Here is a 21,323-nt window from a genome sequence, read left to right as displayed (position 1 = left end):
TAAGGAGATGGAGGAGGAGGAGGGAGCAGAAAACAGAGCTGCAGATATGGAAACAGAGAAAGGGGCAACACTAGCAACCAGAGGCGAACCCATGAGGGGCTGCACTTTTGGGTCATAGGCCTACACAAATCTTGAGGGGGCTTGAAAAATGCTGTTTTGACATACACGAACAGCGCAAGAGCACAACATTCCAACAATTAATGATGCAAAACTGCTTGCATGCTACAGTCAATCATCTCTCTACACAGGTTAGCAATTCCTCCGCTCATTGAAACCTGGATATGCCAATTGACAACATGCCCCAGCCAAACCAGGGTCAACCCAGTAATCCCACACATATCGGTTTGGCTGGGTTTGTTGTTCCTGCGCTCTCCTTCAGGCTAACCCCGGGCTCCTTACAGGAGGAGAGTACAGAGACGTTCAGCCCTGGGGATTTGCCTCAATATTGAAACGTCATGCTGTTTTCAGCACTCAATTTAAAGAGGATTAGCTGGCTGAAGTATTTGATGTAGTCTCCTGGCCCATAGCGCTCTCATTATAGCTCATTAATAGTAATAAAACAAAGATGACTGCACACAGCACAGTAGCCAGGAGAAATATTAAAACCCCAAAACAAAAGCACATTCTATTGCGACCTAAAACCCCCTTGGTTTAGATTGAGAGATTGTTCTAGATTTCAGATACAGCAGCTATGGTATGGAACTGGAAAAGTTGCTGTCAATGAGGTCAAATGGGACTTGGTATAACCCTAGTGAGATACTTTCAGAGCCTAACTGTAAGGGAAATACCTTTAACCTGGTGTTTTCCAAAGGTTTAGAGCTCAAAGGCTTTCAGAAGAAACATTTCATTGCGTCTATGTTCTCTAGGACGCTCCCTCTTGTTTAATAGTGTAAAATGGTGAAAGACACGAGAAGAACCTCAAACGGACCAGATCTTCTGACTTTTTCTCAGTCCTTTGATCTTACAGACCAACGTATAATCTAGAGGCCTTCTGGGGGCCACAGGCTCCTGGCTAGAAAGTGCAAACTCAACAGTTATGAGACAGAGTGCCAGAGGCTCTTCACATGGAGGATTCCAGGGGAACAGAAGGTCAGAGCCAGACAGTTCAGAGGCACAGAAGGGGCCATGCTGGGACTAGTGGGAAATTAGCTGGGCCGATGGGGGGCTGTAAAGACCACAGACTGGATTTCAGGCCAGGACAACTTTAGGTCAGTTGGAGGAGGTAATCCAACTGGGAAAAGGGGGATGGGGGCTACAAACCCTTCTAAAAGGTCAGAGGTCAGCTCACTGGCATTTGACCCCGTCGGTAGATTGCTACCCTTTTCTGCCCTAAGATATTTGGACTTGCTTCTTTGTCAGATCTGGAGCTGATAGAATTCGCTGAGTTCATCTTCATCTTCATAACTCTGGGAAGTTGTTTGGCCTGCTTTAGTGTTAATTCTAAAAATGCCTGAGAACGTTTTTTCCTTATCTAAAGTTGGCCTGATTCTCTCACTTGACTAATTTGAACCCTGAGCTCATACTGTACTGGTGTAGACGGGGGCTGAGATACAGTAGCAGTCAAATGTTTGGACCCACCTATTCATTCCAGGGTTTTTCTTTATTTTTTTACTATTTTCGACATTGTAGAAAATAATAGTGAAGACATCAAAACTATGAAATAACACATATGGAATCATGTAGTATCCAAACAAGTGTTAAACAAATCAAAATATATTTTATATTTGAGATTCTTCAAAGTAGCCACCCTTTGCTTTCATGACAGCTTTGCACACTCTTGGCATTCTCTCAACCAGCTTCATGAGGGAGTCACATGGAATGCTTTTCCAACAGTCTTGAATTAGTTCCCACATATGCTGAGCACTTGTTGGCTGCTTTTCCTTCACTCTGCGGTCCAACTCATCCCAGACCTCAATTGGGTTGAGGTCAGGTGATTGTGGAGGCCAGGTCATCTGATGCAGCACTCAATCTCCTTCTTGGTCAAATAGCCCTTACACAGCCTGGAGGTGTGTTTTGGGTCATTGTCCTGTTGAAAAACAAATGATAGTCCCACTAAGCGAAAAACAGATGGCATGGCGTATTGCTGCAGAATGCTGTGGTAGCCATGCTGGTTAAGGGTGCCTTGAATTCGAAATAAATCACAGACAGTGTCAGCAGCAAAGCACCCCACACCATCACACCTCCTCCTCCATGCTTCACGTTGGGAACCACACATGCGGAGACCATCCGTTCACCTACTCTGCGACTCACAAAGACACGGCAATTGGACAAATTTGGACTCATCAGACATCAATCTGATGTGCAGTTAATTGCCGATTTCTGAGGCTGGTAACTCTAATGAACTTATCCTCTGCAGCAGAGGTAACTCTGGGTCTTCCTTTCCTGAGGCAGTCCTCATGAGAGCCAGTTTCATCACAGAGTTTGATGGTTTTTGCGACTGCACTTGAAGAAACTTTCAAAGTTCTTTAAATTTTCCGTATTGACTGATCTTAATGTCTTAAAAGTAATGATAGACTGTCGTTTCTCTTTGCTTATTTGAGATGTTCTTGCCATAATATGGATTTGGTATTTTACCAAATAGGGCTATCTTCTGTATTCACTTTTAACAAGGCACCTGTTAATTGAAATGCATTCCAGGTGACTACCTCATTAAGCTGGTTGAGAGAATGCCAAGAGTGTGAAAAGTTGGGTGGCTACTTTGAAGAATCTCAAATATCCAATATATTTTGATTTGTTTAACACGTTTTTGGTTACTACGTGATTCCATATATGTTATTTAATCGTTTTGATGCCTTCACTATTATTCTACAATGTAGAAAATAGTACAAATAAAGAAAAACCCTGGAATGAGTAGGTGTGTCCAAACTTTTGATTGGTACTGTACATACTGTACCTCTCACTCTCTGGGTTAGTGGGTTTAGAGGGAGCAGGACGAGGGAGGGCGGTCTACATGGGCCAAAAAAAGTCCAAATGGGCATAATTGTTGTGTATTGTCCAAGTTTTTTCTTTGTTTTTTTTATGAGGCCCATGTGAATTATGGCCAAACTTACGATGTATGTGATAAACTATTACGATAGGCAGAGTTTTTGCGAAACTTGAGTCCATCCCTTCAACTCCATAAACAAGAAACCCATACATACATTGTGTCCTAAGGCAGATGGAGAGGATAGATTTCTTGTTTTGTCTCTTTCTTCGAGGGTGACAGAAAATCTAAACCACATTAGCTCGACCACATGCCACATGTACCCCCTGAAACTGAGGTTCTGTCTTTTAGGTCTAGCCTGAATGTATGCATAAAATGCAGACACATAAAAAATGAAAGGAACTCTAATGCATAAAAAACACAGGAAAACGGGTCATTCTTCATACATTCCAAATGTTCCTCTCAGACTTTGGGAGCTTGCCCTTCCTTCCTCTTCCCCTCTTCAAAATACCAGCTGATGTATCTATAGCTTTATTGGAGAGAATGATCGGAACATTCTAGAATATGGGAATTATTTTCTTATGGGTTAGGCATGTACCAGGGAATCCTCTGGGGAGAGCAAGTACCCCATCCAATTTACCTTGGAAAGAACCCGAGTGGCTGAATGCACTTCTCTACTTTGAGAAAGACTACCAAGTGAGTGAACGTCCAAAGCGTCTCCCCTGAGCAGAGTTTTGGCTGCCTAGAAGTCCCAGTCTGGACCTCTTCCCTCCCTCTTCACATGCAGGAGACATTATTAGCCTGCCTGAAAGGCTGTTTCGTTCGTTCTTTCTGGCATGGCTGGTTATGAGCCACAAACTCACTATTTATTTTACTTTCCCTCGCCCCACATCTCTCTCCCTCTCTCCCACCCCTCTCTCTCAACCTAGAGCCCACCACTTTACAGAGCCTCCCAAGTTGTACAGTATAGTATCAAGGTAATTGAGGAGGTCCCAGGACCCGGGCCCATGGTATGATCAGATTCCACCCATGTGTAGACACCAAATTGCACTCTGCCTAAGAAGTCAATAAATCAGACACACTCAACATCAGCCAGTCCAGCAACAGTCCAGCAACAGTCGAGTCTGAAACCCTGGTATGTGGAGCATTCAGGCAGCAGATAAACACTGTTCACACAACAAAGTGTAATGACCACCATTAACATAATCTCTCTCCCAGAGGGAATCTGATGCTGTACAGAATGTGTAACGGAAGACTTTCCAATGTCATGTCATTATGTTGTGTGGGGAGGGGACCATGGATAATTTTTATATGTTGGGTGCAAATACTTTACTCTATAAACAATGGTGGAGTTGAACAAAATGATGGGAAAAGTCCACCGGGTATGTTACTCGCCATGAAAACTAAGGCAATCGTTTAATGGGAACAGCACGAGTTTGTGCAACTGTTGCATTCGCTGCAATATTATTTCATATCTAATCTAATCTTGACACCATGCAACACAGTTCTGCTTCACTGAGTAGATTAGAGGATAAGATTGCCAGACCAGAGCAGCCCACTACGTGTGTCTAAGTCAACCACAGAGTGAATGTGACACAGGTCAGGCCTGAAGTGGCCTTGTGCCTAGCTGGCTCACAGACAAAATGGCTCCATTGAGACTTGTTTGGCTCTCCGATATACAGGGGATCCATTTACGTCCGGCAGAGGTCCAATGGCTGCCAAATTAATCACACTGACTGACAACGCAGACACGTCTGTTTGTTCTGTGCAGCGCGAATCATTACTGAACATTTAAGAAAACAGCAAGTCAGTCCTATGTGTGCTTTACCCTACCCAGGTCCTGCACTGTAATTTAATACTATTTCATTCCATGATGGCTTAGCTCTCTCTCTCTCTTTCACTCTCTCTATCCCTCCTTTTCGCTCTGCCATGAGTTCTGTTGTTTTGTCACCTGCGAAAGTGAAACAAATGTCCCTTGTCGTGGCCCCCAGAACGATCTGAATACCCCCTTCCCTGCGTTGGGGCGCAGGGGAGCCATAAGCAGGGACAGATGAGAGACTGATTGGAATAACTGATGCAAACATTTGAGAATCGTCCCAACAAAACATCCTTTGTTTTTCCAAAAGGAGGAAACATACAGTAAAAGCTTGCCGTCCTCCATTGACACACATCCCACCCAGTCCCTGGGGAGATTGGGGGGGTTTGAGGGGAGACGGTAGGGATGATGATGGAGAAGAAGGGGGAGGAGGAAGGGTTCTGTGGTTTCTATAATCCACCCCACTGAAACACTCGAACACCACCCCCGTTTGTGAATTCCCAATTGACTGCCCATTTACCCCCACTACGAGTGATTCGCTCAAAACAGTCTTGCTAATAAACTTTCCCCTGCAGTCTTCAGCTATGTGTTCTCCAGCTAATACACCTAACAGAATGCCTACTTGCCTAGATTTGGGTCATTGCGTTCACTCGACAAACTTTCATGAATGACCCAACCCCTTTCCCTAGACTCTGACATGAAAATGCCATTTTGCTGTAAATACTCAAGTATCTCTCAATTTTGCAAGCAACCTTTTAGCTTCGAACATGTGCTGTCTTTGGGAGAACAATGATGTATTCAGCATTATTTGGCTGTAGTAAGGCTATGTTGGCCTTAGCCCAGGAAGCACAGCAGTGGAAGAAAGAGTTGCCAAGACAGCTCAATGGGGAAAGCTAGCCATAAACTAATTGTCCAACTGTCCACATTCTAAACCTAATCATATTACCATGTTTCAGTGGAGCAGTATGGTTGAACTCAAAGACAGACAACCACACAAATGCTCTTTGTGTCAATCAACATAAATAATTTGCAGTTCTGGCCTAAACAAAACTCAGCAAACAGAGAACTCCAGAAACTAAACTCCTTACCCTCTGAGTGTCTCCTGGCCTCTCCGGCGAACCCTCTGCACCTCCCTCTCGTCCACCTTCCCCGTGAAGCGGCTGGCTTGGTACCCTCCGTCTCCCGCTCCTGCCTGGCCATACGCTGTGTGGACCGCGGCCCAGCAAACGGCCGCCCATCCCAGCAGCAACCGGGCCAGCTTCCCTGCTCCCATTAGCTGCTCTGTGTGTTTCTGCGTAGCCCTGCTGCTGAAGACTACTGGATGATGTCGCTTCCTCTTCGTTGACGAGTTACACTCACACGTTTGTGTGGACCTGTCCCAGTCCCGGTATGCACTCCAGGGTGGGGGGCTGGAGGGGGCAGACACAGGAATGTACATCAGGGTTTTTGGCCTCCCGCAGACATGTCAACCATCTCAACACAAGAGTATGGGCTACAAGAAAGGTACTTAGAGTGGAATGTGTGCCGTTTCAAGTGTGCAGAAAAAGTAACGGGTTGCTGTGCCAAATAACAGTGAAATGTATTTTTATTTGTGAATTTTTAATTGTGAATTGTTGAAAAGTCAACTGTTTTATTTAGAGTGCTCCCCTTACCCCAAACTCCCCACCCCTCTTTCTCCCTCCTCTCGCTCTTAATTTGGAAAGGATTCAGTTATTCCTCATCAACATCAAATTATTTTCTAATAACTTACCTGGAAGTTTACTTTTACAGGTCTGTTCTGACTGCATTAGAACATATTAAGTAGAAAAACGTCCAAGTTCTCTCATTAAAAGTCAGCTTTAAGACTGAATGATGGGCCCCCAGTGATATATAACCACAGTTTAACCCACATCAGGGGGTTACAGAGCAGGAAGGAGAGATTTTCCCTTCAATAATGGGAGACAGTTATTGGAAGAAAAGGAGAAGAAAAATAGCCTCCATCCCTGACTCCAATCAAATTTAATGGAAGATGGGTGATAAATTACTGGTAACAATACTCTCCATTTCTTCCCTCCACCCCTCTCTTTCTTTCTCTCTCTCTCTCTCTCTCTCTCTCTCTCTCTCTCTCTCTCTCTCAGACTCACACACACAGACAAACAAACTTGAATTTGCTTTACATAAAATATAATGTTGAAATGATGTAGCAAGAAATCATTATACACATTTCCTTAGCATTTGAATACGCAAGTATTATCATAATTTGTCATCCAATTTGTAATTTATAGAAAGTAATCTACTAGAAAGTCTACATAGAAAGTATTCCGATTTTTTTCCCTCTTTCACAAATTTGATAGGCTACAACGACATCCTTTAGTGGAAAAAAGTTAGTGTCTTAATTTACAGTCGGTTATGAAAGGGAATCAATGTGGGCGCGATCAATCCGTCAGACCGAACAAAGAAAAATGCCTGATCAATTACCTATGGATAGGTCACTAATTACCACAGCCACAAAGTCATAATTCCCGCCCATTTCTACAATTTATCTTCTTAAAATCTGGTTTTAAAACTAACCCTAACCTTAGTCATAACCTTATCTACCCTGCTAACCTTATGATTAACCCTAGCCTTAAATTAAGACCAAAAAGCACATTTTGACTTTGTGGCTGTAGTAACTAGTGACAACCCAGTGCAACCTTTCTCGACTCAGACGTCAAATGACGTTTCCATCGCAAGAAATACACATAAAACGTCATTCGGTTAAAATGCATATGCAACTTTATTCACCTTTGTATTAACTATGAAAAAAGCTTTCGATAAAACGACAGAAAATAACTACATAGAACAGTGAAATTAACAATATCCAACGGGCTAAACATTTTGGCACTATAATGAAGGCATTTTCTCAGCAACCTTTTGAATGGGACAAAAACGGCAACATGACCTCGAAGTGGACGACAAAAGGTATAATCTCTTGAAACAAAGTTGCAAAGTAATAAAGTAACAATGCTTGATAGTAGGCTATAACCACACCTTTCTTGTGTGAAATATCATAAAACAGCATTAATATTCCTAAAGAATGTACAACGAACCTCGGCTCGTAAATCGGCTAACGTTAATGACAATTTAGCAGCCACTAAAAACATACCGGTAAAACAGATGTAGCAGCCTTGCCTAAAATTATCCTAACCGGAACAGTTTTGACAATTCCTTTCAACCATTCACCTTTTGAATAAGCAAGTAAATGCACATTACTTTTGCTTTATAACACATGCAAAACATTTATCAACTCGGGTAAAACACCCCTAGGCCTATGCAATAGTGAATCATTGATAACCAGTGTCATAAATCAATAGTAGCACAATACCTTACAATTGTTGCAGTGCCTTGAAGTCGAGGAGCCCCGAGTCGAAATTTGAAATGGGATATGTGCACCAGAATGGGATATTGAACTATAGCCTTGTGAGAAGAAGAGAAAAGTTAGGGAATTGCCCTGATTGGAAGAGGGGAGGTGCTTTTTTAAGACACACAGAGAGGGGGGTTACTAACGGACCACAGGACAAACCCACATTCCGTAAGACTCCACTGTTATAAAGGGGGGGGGGGAAGTATTCAGACAAACCTCTGACATTATTTTCCAAATACTTTCCTTCATACCTGTGTAATGAAGTCACGTCTAATAAAGCAAATGGTCAATTAGATTAAAGCAATTAGTCTACTAATAATCCTCAACCTATGGAAAATGTTAAAGATAAACTAACCTTGCCAATAGGTTAGGTATGTATAGAATTCCATCCTTACCTCCCCAAAAGGTTGGTATAGTTCCATGGTTTTTGATTACATTGTCACATGGAAGTGATTTGTGAACATTTCCAATCAAATGGAATAAGATCTTTATGTCTTTAAAGTTGGTGGACACACCCTGTCATTTATCACAGGCAGTTTAGTACATTTACATTGAAACCAAATTGAAATGACATGTTATTGCTATATTGTGCGACAAGTTTACGCATGCTATTTAGAAAGCTTAGCTTTTTTTTTTTTTTTTTTTTTTCTTTTTTAATTTTTTTTATCCCATTTTCTCCCCAATTTTCGTGGTATCCAATCGCTAGTAATTACTATCTTGTCTCATCGCTACAACTCCCGTACGGGCTCGGGAGAGACGAAGGTCGAAAGCCATGCGTCCTCCGAAGCACAACCCAACCAAGCCGCACTGCTTCTTAACACAGCGCGCCTCCAACCCGGAAGCCAGCCGCACCAATGTGTCGGAGGAAACACCGTGTACCTGGCCCCCTTGGTTAGCGCGCACTGCGCCCGGCCCACCACAGGAGTCGCTGGAGCGCGATGAGACAAGGATATCCCTACCGGCCAAACCCTCCCTAACCCGGACGACGCTATGCCAATTGTGCGTCGCCCCACGGACCTCCCGGTCGCGGCCGGCTGCGACAGAGCCTGGGCGCGAACCCAGAGACTCTGGTGGCGCAGTTAGCACTGCGATGCAGTGCCCTAGACCACTGCGCCACCCGGGAGGCCCAGAAAGCTTTGCTTTTTATTGCAGTAGCCCACAGGGCAGTGATTGACGTATCCTTATGCATTGCTGTGACTGTTGATAGGAAGTGGACCAAATGAACTGGGGGCCTTGCCATCTGGGTGGTATATTGGAGAAGCAGCTGAGCACATCCCAAATGTTGGGGCCTACAGAGTTGACTGATACCCCCTGTTTGTCTAAGGAAACAGGTTTGGAAAACACAGCAAGCAGTGTTTGTCAGGACTGCCCTAAAATAGTCTCCTCACCACTCCTCACCATGTTTTGTAAGTTGGTTGTAAATACTGTCTTCACACAACGCATGAAAATGCTGAAACTCACATCATACTGTAATTAGGGAGTACAACTTCAATGGAGTTATGACTTTTGAGAATAAAGGACTTGGTAATAAAATGAGTGGGAAGGTCAAATGCCAGTACTCCTGATATACAAATCATGTAGATTTCCTTTTGTTCTGTTGGGATCGTTTATATTTAGATTGTGGGTGTTTCCCTATACATTAGATTAATGGACACTCCCAAGCCTTCATAGATAAATGTGTTCAGGCCAGCTGGCATGGCCAGGCTCTAAAGATAATAAAACTAATTGGGGAAATTTGTATGAAATCATGCTTTAGCTCTCTCTCTCTCTCTCTCTCTCTCTCTCTCTCTCTCTCTCTCTCTCTCTCTCTCTCTCACTCTCACTCTCACTCTCACTCTCACTCTCACTCTCTCACTCTCACACACACACACACACACTTTTGCAGACACATGCCTATACCACTTGTCATGGAACATGGAATAACACACCAGACCAGGCTTAGCCTTGAACGTGCAGCAGTGGAGTGACTGGGATGATTTGTGATCCTCTTGGGTCTTCCAATGACTCTCTTACAAGTGTGGCATGGGAACCCCACTGACTGTCTTCCAGCCCCCTCCACCACCTCAATCTGCTAAGCAGAACCACATTTCCCCATGTGATCTGGGGCAGGGTGAAAGCACCACTGTCTGTATGGATTGTACAGCAGGAACCCAGGGAAATAGTTTAACTACCCCCGATAGAAATAACACAATTCTCCATGCACTGTAATTTCCAAATTTGTAAGAGCTATTGATAAGAGCTACAGTTGAAGTTGGAAGTTTACATACACCTTGCCCAAATACATTTAAACTCAGTTTTTCACGATTCCTGACATTTAATCCTATTAAAAATTCCCTGTCTTAGGTCAATTAGGATCACCACTTTATTTTAAGAATGTGAAATGTCAGAATAATAGTAGAGAGAATGATTAATTTCAGCTTTTATTTCTTTCATCACATTCCCAGTGTGTCAGAAGTTTACATACACTCAATTAGTATTTGGTAGCGTTGCCTTTAAATTGTTTAACTTGGGTCAAACGTTTCGGGTAGCCTTCCACAAGCTTCCCACAATAAGTTGGGTGAATTTTGGCCCATTCCTCCTGACAGAGCTGGTGTAACTGAGTCAGGTTTGTAGGCCTCCTCGCTCGCACACGCTTTTTCAATTCCGCCCACAAATGTTCTATAGGTTTGAGGTCAGGGCTTTGTGATGGCCACTCCAATACCTTGACTTTGTTGTCCTTAAGCCATTTTGCCACAACTTTGGAAGTATGCTTGAGGTCATTGTCCATTTGGAAGACCCATTGTGACCAAGCCTTAACATCCTTGTCAATATTCTCCAAAAGGAGATGTGGGTGTGGAGTCAGGCGCAAGAGAAAACAAGTTTCCGAAAGGGCGTTTAATAAACAAGGTCCAAAGAACAGGAAAAACAGGACTACAACAGTAGCCTCAAACCACCTGTCAAACAGAACCCAAAACGCAACCCAAAACTGAATGACAGTAAACGCAACAATCCCGCACAAAACCCAGAGGAAATGGCGAGATTAAAATACCCCCCCTATTTACCCAAATAGAACACAGGTGACACACAAGACAGACATAACCAAAAGAAAAGGAAAACGGATCGGTGGCAGCTAGTAGACCGGCGACGATGACCGCCGAGCGCCGCCCGAACAGGGAGAGGAGCCACCTTCGGTGGAAGTCGTGACAATCCTGACTGATGGCTTGAGATGTTGCTTCAATATATCCACATAATTTTCCATCCTCATGATGCCATGTATTTTGTGAAGTGCACCAGTCCCTCCTGCAGCAAAGCACCCCCACAACATGATGCTGCCAGCCCCGTGCTTCATGGTTGGGATGGTGTTCTTCGGCTTTCAAGCCTCCCCCTTTTTCCTCCAAACATAATGATGGTCATTATGGGCAAACAGTTCTATTTTTGTTTCATCAGACCAGAGGACATTTCTCCAAAAAGTACAATCTTTGTCCCCATGTGCAGTTGCAAACTGTAGTCTGGCTTTTCTATGGCGGTTTTGGAGCAGTGGCTTCTTCCTTGCTGAGCGGCCTTTCAGGTTATGTCGATATAGGACTCGTTTTACTGTGGATATAGATACTTTTGTACCTGCTTCCTCCAGCATCTTCACAAGGTCCTTTGCTGTTGTTCTGGGATTGATTTGCACTTTTCACACCAAAGTACATTCATCTCTAGGAGACAGAATGCGTCTCCTTCCTGAGCGGTATGATGGCTGCGTGGTTCCATGGTGTTTATACTTGCGTACTATCGTTTGTACAGATGAACGTGGTACCTTCAGGCATTTGGAAATTGCTCCCAAGGATGAACCAGACTTGTGGAGGTCTACACTTTTTTTTCTGAGGCCTTGGCTGATTTCTTTTGATTTTCCCATGATGTCAAGCAAAGAGGCACTGAGTTTGAAGGTAGGTCTTGAAATACATCCACAGGTACACCTCCAATTGACTCAAATTATGTCAATTAGCCTATCAGAAGCTTGTAAAGCCATTACATCATTTTCTGGAATTTTCCAAGCTGTTTAAAGGCACAGTCAACTTAGTGTATGTAAACTTCTGACCCACTGGAATTGTGATACAGTGAATTACAAGTGAAATAATCTGACTTTAAATTGTTGGAAAAATAACTTGTGTCATGCACAAAGTAGATTTCCTAACCGACATGCCAAAACTATAGTTTGTTAACAAGACATTTGTGGAGTGGTTGAAAAACGAGTTTTAATGACTCCAACCTAAGTGTATGTAAACTTCCGACTTTAACTGTTGGTAAATTAGTTAGCTGTTTGGATAAGGGGATTGTAAATATACATTACAATAGTTTCAGATCTATTTTACCTTATGATCGCAGGAGACAAATGTGAAACCAGTCATATGGCAGCAAACTAAAGCATATCAATATATCACTTTTTCCACAGTGAAGTTTATGAAATGCTGGCCTTATAACTTGGGATGAAATTTGGATAGCTGAGCTATAGGCTTCTGTAGCCATGCACAAATGACAGTGTAGTGCCAAAACGACCGAGTTGATTAATGATTTCTAGAATGTTTTAATTGTATGACCTTTAACAGTGTTTTAAAAATTGCATTGTATTAAGTGTTAGCCACTATTGGTGTCCACAATCAGTTATACCTATAAGCATGTATAACTGTCACTGACTTTAGTGTTAGTTTCCTTACATGTTGCATCATTCCATTACTGTCATGAGTCAGTGTGCACCAGGTAGGACGGAGTCAGGCGCAGGACACAGAACTGAGTAACAACGTACTTTACTCGGAAAATCACAAACAAATTCCATACAGGGAAAAATATTCCAGCTCGACACAACCGAGCGACTACTTAACAAAGAACAAACACGCACAAAATGTCGGAACCAGAGGGTTAAATAGGGAATAAATTATAACGTAATGGAAACCAGGTGTGTACAATCAAGACAAAACAAATGGAAAAAGAAACGTAGATCGGTGACGTCGACCGATGAACGCCGCCCGAACAAGGGGAGGCACCAACTTTGGCGGAAGTTGTGACAATTACATCGATAGGTTACCTTTCTTTCTTCTGTCACGTCGTGTGGTTGTTCCTGAGGATCGCTAGCCATAGGGGATCATATTAAGCTAACATATTACAAGTTGTGCAATAATTTTGGACATGTTACCTATTTGAATCATTTAGGAACGCAGACCATACGTAGCAGTTTAAACCTGGAACCTGGCGCACGGTCATGACGACTGTACGTTGTCATCACAGTTCCATATTAGTGAGGATTATTAGAGTAGACTTATAGGACCCCTGTTGTACACTTTTCTCACCTTACAATATTTCATGGATCGGCAACTTTCAGGATGAATCAAACCACAGTATTTTTGATTCACCAATATATTTTGTGCTTAAAGACTCCCCAAAACAGTATTTTTTAGGGACACGCTATATCGGTTAGCATATCAGAATTGGTCGATATTAGCTAAAAATGCCAACATCGGCATCGACCGAATGTCTAGTTTAACGGCAATGTGCAAAACCGATGTCAAAGCTGACGTGCATACAGAGGTGGAAAAAGTACTTAATTGTCATACTTGAGTAAAAGTAAAGATACTTTAATATAAAATGACTCAAGTAAAAGTGAAAGTAACCCAGTAAAATACTACTTGAGTAAAAGTCTATAAGCATCAGATTTTAAATGTACTTAAGTAGAGTGGTGGAAAAAGTACTCAATTGTAATACTTGAGTAAAAGTACAAAGTAAAAGTAAATGCTATACATCCAATTCCTTATATTTAGCAAATCAGACGGCACAATTTCCCTTATTGTTACTTTATTGACAGCCTGGGGCACACTCCAACACTCAGACATAATTTACAAAGGAAGCATTTATGTTTAGTGAGTCCACCAGATCAGAGCAGTAGGGATGACTAGGGACGTTCTCTTGATAAGTGTGTGAATTTGACCTTTTTCCTGTACTGCTAAGCATTCAAATTGTAACTAGTACTTTTGGGTGTCAAGGAAAATGTATTTTTCTTTAGGAATGTAGTGAAGTAAAAGTAAAGTAGTCAAAAATATAAATAGTAAGGTAAAGTACAGATACCCCAAAACACTACTTAAGTAGTATGTAAAAGTATTTTTACTTAAGTTTACACCACTGCGTGCATACCTATATAACGTAGGTAGATTACATAATGACACCACAAAAAATACAGCGCTACACAGAACAACAGCAGAAAAATACTAAGAGCACACTTCCAACAACTTAACAAGTTCAAGTCGAGCAGTCATTTGAAAGAGTAAGAAAATTTCAGCGAGACAACTCAAAGGTGAAATCCATTAACGCCAAGATAATGGAATTCATTGCCCTTGAAAATCAACCGTTCTGTGTCGTGGATGATGTTGGCTTTCGCCGACTGGTCGAGCACCGGTACACACTACCAAGTAGGCGCTATTTTTACAGATGTTGCCCTTCAGAGTTACACAGTATTGTTGAAACGCACATCCCTGAGCTACTTGCTATGGGCATCACTTTTATGGGCATCAGCATTGTGGGTCGACGAGGATTTCGTCCTGAGGAAAACCGTATTGCATGCTCAAGAATGTGCTGGTTCTCATATGGCTGCTGCAATTTCAATGGCATTTGAGAACATGTTTGAAACTTGGAAACATGAACACTCCTAGCTCCATTCGAATAACTGACTCGAGAAATAAGCTAATCAACTGCGTCTGCAGCAGACGTGATACCCTCTGTCATGGCATTGAAACGCCTGCTCAACAAAACTTCTGACATAGACCGTGGGGTTAAAACTTGTTTTCAGCGGTTGCATTACATGTATACATTGCACGCAAGGGATCCACGGCTGCAAAGTGTGTAGGAAAGGCGTGTGTAGGAAAGGCGTACATTTCCTAAGTCTGAATCGGGCCCCACGGAGAATACATAACGCTCACAGAACATGCTATTGCCTAACCGCCTACCACAAATCACCCAGGTACAGTATGGTGATGATCCAGATAGACCAGGTTATTAAACTATTTAAACAGTGGATATCTTGTTAATTTGGTGTACTACATGGTAGTGCTGTAGATACAGTATGGTCATATGGTGTGTGTACTGAGTTGGGATAGTCACATTATGATCCATCCTGAGGGAATATTTTTTACAGGGTGCGCATGGTCAGCATTAAACATTATTATTGCATGTTAAGGTATGCCTTTAGAAGCCCTGCACGTCACTGTTAAAAGGGCTCTCGTGAGATGCCTTGCCCCACGTTGAAAAGCTATGTGTGACATCATCCAGACCAAAAGATTACACATGCCTCAACTCACAAAGAGCAGGAGCAGGCATCCAGCCGGTGGTGTAGCAGAGTGAGCGTTGAGGCTGGGGTGCATCCCAGAGATCTCTGTATATGAGGGATGACATATGGACCGAGCCAGACCCCTGGAAAGAAGTAGAAGGTACTCTCAGCACTCCCATCCAGCCCCTCATGAGAATAGCCCTGGAGACCCAAGCAGTTTTGATTCCCTGTGTTGTGTGTCAGAGAGGGTAAAGGGTTGGAAGAACAGAGACGGGGCAGATTCTTGGTCCCATGCCCAGTTTGTTCCCTCCCGGTGCTGCCTGAACCTTGTGAGACCACCAGAGGCCTGGAGCTTAGAGAACAGGCCCTTGAACTAGGAAATACATCACTCAGACCAACCAGCACACTGACTGGCCCACAGCAGGAATAAGTAGCCCACATTACTCATACTGCTCATAAGAATGAATCAACATGTCACATCCTATATGGGCCAGACCGCTTTTGAATGGAAATGTCTGGAAAAATAGTTTTTAGTAGGTTTTTTTGCAAAAAAGAGGAACAGTAAAAGCCCTGTGCACAGCATTGTGTCTTTGTCAAGGTGCTGGTCACCGCAGAAACAACAGAAAATATGCTATAGCATAGTGCTTTGATGTAAGGCAGTCAAAGTTCTAATGGTCACTGCATAAACGTCAGAAAAGTTCGGTGATGTTTTCCTTTGAAATGTGATATCTGCATAAGCCCTGATGTTTCAGCAGAGCAAGTGTTGGATGCATGTTAGATAAAATCTTTATGGGGGAGCTCAAGTCATCAGTGGGTCATTCAGTATAACAGACCCTAAGGCTACTACTCTCTCATTTATTACTCTACACATTCTGTGCCTTTTGCGTCCCTTTTATATTTTAAGTAGAAATTGTGCAAAAAAAAATAAAAGCATGTTATATTAAATGAAGTGCCCTTTAATATAGACCACATGAGAAAATTCTATAAATCAGATTTTTTATATGAATAAAGACTTGCTAAAGTGCCGAAATTCATAATTTGACATGTCCCTTTGTGCGTCCTCTTAATCCCACCATTTATCAATGTTTTCACCATCATTGCAAAGCCCTAGTTATTTTGTTGCTTTGACAGTCATTTCTGAATATATATATATTTTTTTAATTGATTAGTGATTCATTTTAAGGTAAAAAACAACAGCTTGTCATTTTAAGGTTAAGCCTGTTATGTGAGCTGAGCATAACACTTCAACCCTCTTACCCATACAGATGTAGAATCTTCTGTTGCAGGAGAATTTCCCTGCAATGCAGGACATTTCAGACTTGATTTTCCCTTACAAAAATGTATCAACCCCTACAAAATCTATTATAATCCACATAATAATTCACATTTCCTGTTGCTGCAGGATTATTCTCATATTGTAGCAAACTGGCTCAAATTAAGATCCTATATCTGTAGACAGACAGGCTAGAGATGTTTTAACAATTAATTATTTTTTGTGAAGCTTGCATTCAATTGCCCCTCCCTGTTGCACACAAGCTTCCATTCCCTCTCTCACAAAGGAATTTTTAAGATGAATTCGTCAACCCTGTTACAGTCAACCCTGTTACTTTATTTGGCACATAATAGTCACTTACTATAGTCATTTTTTAAATTTAGCTTCTTGAGATGGGGTAACATGTTTTTTCAAATTAAGTTGAAATAAGGGGGGGGTCTATTTCTTTGCGAGACCTCCTATGTGTTCATGTGTGTGGAAAAAATGTATGGGCCTAATAGTAAAGACATGCCATTTAACGGAAAAAATGTATGACCTTTTAATGTGGCATGAACACAACCAGTCATGATGTTTTCATATGATTGTCAAACAAATCACTTCAAAAAGTACGCTTCATGCGTACATTCGTCCAATCCAAAATAATTCCAACATCCAAACAGTGTGCAGTGCACACCCAACAATAAATGGTTTAAATCATGACAGAGGTGGGGGTGTTCGTTTAATTTGGGATAAACTTTTATTTTCATACCACTGCAGTACAAAATTGCTTAGTTGTTAAATTTACATTATTTCGAGACCCCCCCCAAAGTTTGACTTTTTTTTGCATTTACGGGAGCTCATGTCTCATCCTGGTTCCCCCGTAATTAACACACTGCTTGTGTGAGAGTGAGTGACATGGAAGTCTTTGAGGTCAACTTATTATTTTCTCCCATAGTAGACAAAGATATGCCTAATTGAAGATCCTCAAAGCCTCAAGATTTTTGCATCTCAAAACAAAAACTAAACTAAAGAGCACAGTTTACCCATCCTCAATTGAATGACATAGTTCCACAACTTTCCACTCCACACTCCATTAGTATGCCTGTGTATAATCTAAAACTCATGTTTTGGAGAAGGGTGGCGTTAAGGTCAGGGAGGTGGTGAGGTGGGGCTGAATGGAGGTTTGGGAGTGTCATCATCCTGGGGTTTGTGGTCGCGCCCATGGGGTCTGTGTGGAGCGTGGCTGAGTGTGGAGACGCTCCCAGCTGGGAATCCTGTGGTCTGGTGGTAAGGGCCCAGGAAGATTAAAACATGGTCTTCCCTCCTCACAGAAAAAATACAGAGGGAAAACAACCCTGGAAAAACAGCGGCCATCTTTAAGTAAGGTCCTTTGAGGCCTCATCAGTAGAACTGTGGTCAGAGAGAATGGGCTCGTCTCCATTGGGGTCAGACCAGGAGATTTAGCCAACCATTCACGGAGATCATTACTGAGGGTTGTTGGGTACCAATGTGGTGAGGAAAGGGGGGCCATTTTGTGGCGAGGGGCAGAAGTCGTCTACACAAGACTTTCCCATAAAGCTCTTTGACCAACAACACGCCGTCTTTTCATTGTTGATTTGTTTCAGCGTGTTCTTGAAAACATCTGAGTGGCGGGCATATAAGTGAGTGAGCTTCAGGCTGGGGTTATTGTTGGTACCCCTGCCACCTTATATCATCCTAATCACAGCTCTTACCTTGCTCTGTCTGATTCAAATTAAAAGTCTTCTCCAGCTCCTAAAAGTCTTCACCAAATCCCTCCTCACCTCCCACCAATCCTCCTTCAGAAAGAGGCTAACCTAGCCTCACCTCACCTAGATATCCTTTCCTCTGCCCCCAGCAGCCAGCTGCTCTGCCCCGGTGATGCAGCGTCAGAAGAATGCAGCACTTCAAAGAAGGTGACGTGAGACAAAAGGGAGCAGTGTTCAGGGGATGAGAATGTGTCATCTCATAAAAAGCACACAAACACACTGATCCATTTATGTTGGGGCGGACAGGCCTCACATGTCTTCAGTAGGGTCTGTGAGAACTCGAGGAGGAAGCGTACACGTGAGCGAGGCTCCCTCACTGACAGGGTGTATTGTACGCAGCCTCTTGGCCATGCTTTACTGACTTAAATACATACAGTGGAGGGAAGACAGAGAGAGGGGGATGGAGAGAGAGAAAGCAGGGGAGAGAGAGCAGGGTCAGTTATATGGGTGATGTTTGGAGAGCTTTGGAATCAGTGGGTCATGCAATAAGGCTTCCTGGAAAAGGACTCAGAAATTCCATGATCCTTGTAACTGTGAAAAGACAGAAGTGAAAAAAGAAATGAAAAGAAAGAAAGAAAGGGATAGAAAGAAATGTAGCAAGATTCCAAGAAAGCGGAAAGAATCCTCCGCTTGCTGACAGTTCCTTGGACTAATGGTTCTCAGATGTGAGAAGAGCGTCTTTCATATTTTCAAAACCACATAAAACATTCCGTTCCAGGGGAATCCAAATCACGGCAGGAATTTACTGCATAAAAGTCACAACTGAACTCCAACTAAACATTTATCCTTGACATTATTACCAAAGGTGTAAAGCACTTCAGTAAAAATACTTTCAAGTACTACTTAAGTAGTTTTTTGGGGTATCTGTACTTTACTCTACAACTTATATTTTTGACTACTTTTACTTCAGTAGATTTCTAAAGACAATAATGTACTTTTTCCTCCACTCATTTTCCCTGACACCCAAAAAGTACTTCTTACATTTTGAATGCTTGGCAGGACAGGAAAATTGTCCAATCCACGCACTTAACTCATTTTCTATTAAGATATCTGTACTTTTACTCAAGTATGACAATTGAGTACTTTTTCCATCACTGATTATTGCTATTATCTTTATTATTCTGGGATACGTCTTGAAATCCTCAATGATCATGTTCATGATGTTGGTTTCGAAAAGATTGGTCTCATGTTATCTGTTTGTTACTTCTCCGTGTCATTGAGTTTTTTTTTCCTCTCTCCATTTCCTGTTCATACAGTGGGGAGCTAGAGCTAGAAGTAGGATGGAGTGAGGTAATCTTGGAGCCCTGATTGTAAAGTTATCTTCAGCAGCTTCCAGAGGCTACAGTCCTCTAGAGAGAGAGAGACTCTGGCTTTATAAGAACAGTAAGGCACAAAGAGGATCCTATGTCCATAATCCCTGCCTCGGCTCGCTCGATTAATAACACAAATATGAATCGTCTACAACTCTACCATTTTATCAAGATCCACATGGTTTCGTTCAATGCTGAGAAAACAAATGTAATGACTAGCTCATTCCTGAACATGAAATGCCACCTCCCCCAGTCATATGTGGAGTGCCAGGGCCAGGCTTCCACAGAAGTGATGCTCTGAGGCAGGAAGCATCTGTGGTGAATTTGGGGACCCCTTAGAGAGGGGCGGCTCTCCAAATCTACTCGAGGTGACTGATGTCTCATTGAGGAAAAATGAAGAGGGTGAAAAACGAACCCTGACTCTCCTCCTCCCACATAGAGGAAGGGAGGTTGGAGGGCAGGGGTGCATTGGGGGAACAAATCTGCCAAGCAGAACTCCAACTCTAACAACTTGGATAACTCTCTCTCACATGCCCCCCCCCCCCCCCCCCCCCCCTCATCGAAATGTTTGCACTTTGCAGATGTAGGATCTTAATTTGATCACTCTTTTGTTGCTGAGAATGTTCCTGCACAGAAGTGTATGCAAGTTTTAAAAACGCTTCTAAAATGTGTAATTTCCTCTTTAAATGTCAGACTTGATTTGCCCTAACGAAAAATGTATCGACTCCAACAAAAACATTCCATTAATTATAATACACATAATAATTCACATTTCCTGTTGCTGCAGGATTATTTTCCCGCTGAAGCAAACTGACTCAAATTAAGATCCTACGTCTGTAGTATACCATAAACTTGTCATTCAACGAGGCACTAACTCATGGTCTGGCTGGAATACATACCTGTGTATTCAATTCCAGCCTCACGTTTTAACTGGTTGCCGTTCCTAATCATTTAAGAGCTATGGCCTCATTCATGGAATAGTACTGTATCTTATCTTATATGGTCTTGTAGTGCCATAGTGTTTATAGCTATTCCCTTCCCCATTTGGGGGTGTTTGACACTGAGCACAGGGTAAGGGCTTAAACTAAGCCAGCTTGGGCTGAGGGAAATTGCAAAAGCAAAGCTCAAGTTTCACCAACGCTTTGTGGTGTGGTGGGACAAGATATTTTTCTCTTTTTTGAGGCAGGAAGAGAGTGAGAGAAGGATTCTGCTTTTGTTTTGTCTCTGGCGAATTCTAGGGAGCTAGCTCACATAGTGACATTGATCATGCACACACTGTCCAGGCCTTTATCCCTATCCATTTCCCCTTTCTACACAGTGGACCTCCAGATCAGATCAGATTCACACAGTTCTGCAGTGACCACGCCAGAAACCCAGGCTTCAGAACTAAGTGGAGCATTTCTGTAAACATCAAATATATTTCCTCAAAATGTCTGTCTGTCTGTCTGTCTGTCTGTCTGTCTGTCTGTCTGTCTGTCTGTCTGTCTGTCTGTCTGTCTGTCTGTCTGTCTGTCTGTCTGTCTGTAGCCTACTTTATACAGTGCATTCGGAAAGTATTCAGACCCCTTCACTTTTTC

At 42.5% G+C, this 21,323-nt stretch overlaps 1 protein-coding gene across 1 annotated transcript in view; it reads right to left on the bottom strand.

The window, feature by feature from the left end:
• The window catches only part of LOC120055181 (fibrillin-2-like), an 86,055-nt gene extending 80,043 nt beyond the window's left edge, over positions 1 to 6,012 (bottom strand). The window contains exon 1 of the mRNA XM_039003102.1: positions 5,828 to 6,012. Coding sequence (XP_038859030.1) covers positions 5,828 to 6,012 — 185 coding nt within the window. The remainder of the gene's footprint in view (positions 1 to 5,827) is intronic.
• Between the last annotated feature and the right edge of the window lie 15,311 nt (positions 6,013 to 21,323).

This window comes from Salvelinus namaycush, chromosome 10, assembly GCF_016432855.1.
Source record: "Salvelinus namaycush isolate Seneca chromosome 10, SaNama_1.0, whole genome shotgun sequence".
NCBI lineage: Eukaryota > Metazoa > Chordata > Actinopteri > Salmoniformes > Salmonidae > Salvelinus > Salvelinus namaycush.
This window is presented reverse-complemented; position numbering and strand designations above follow the sequence as displayed.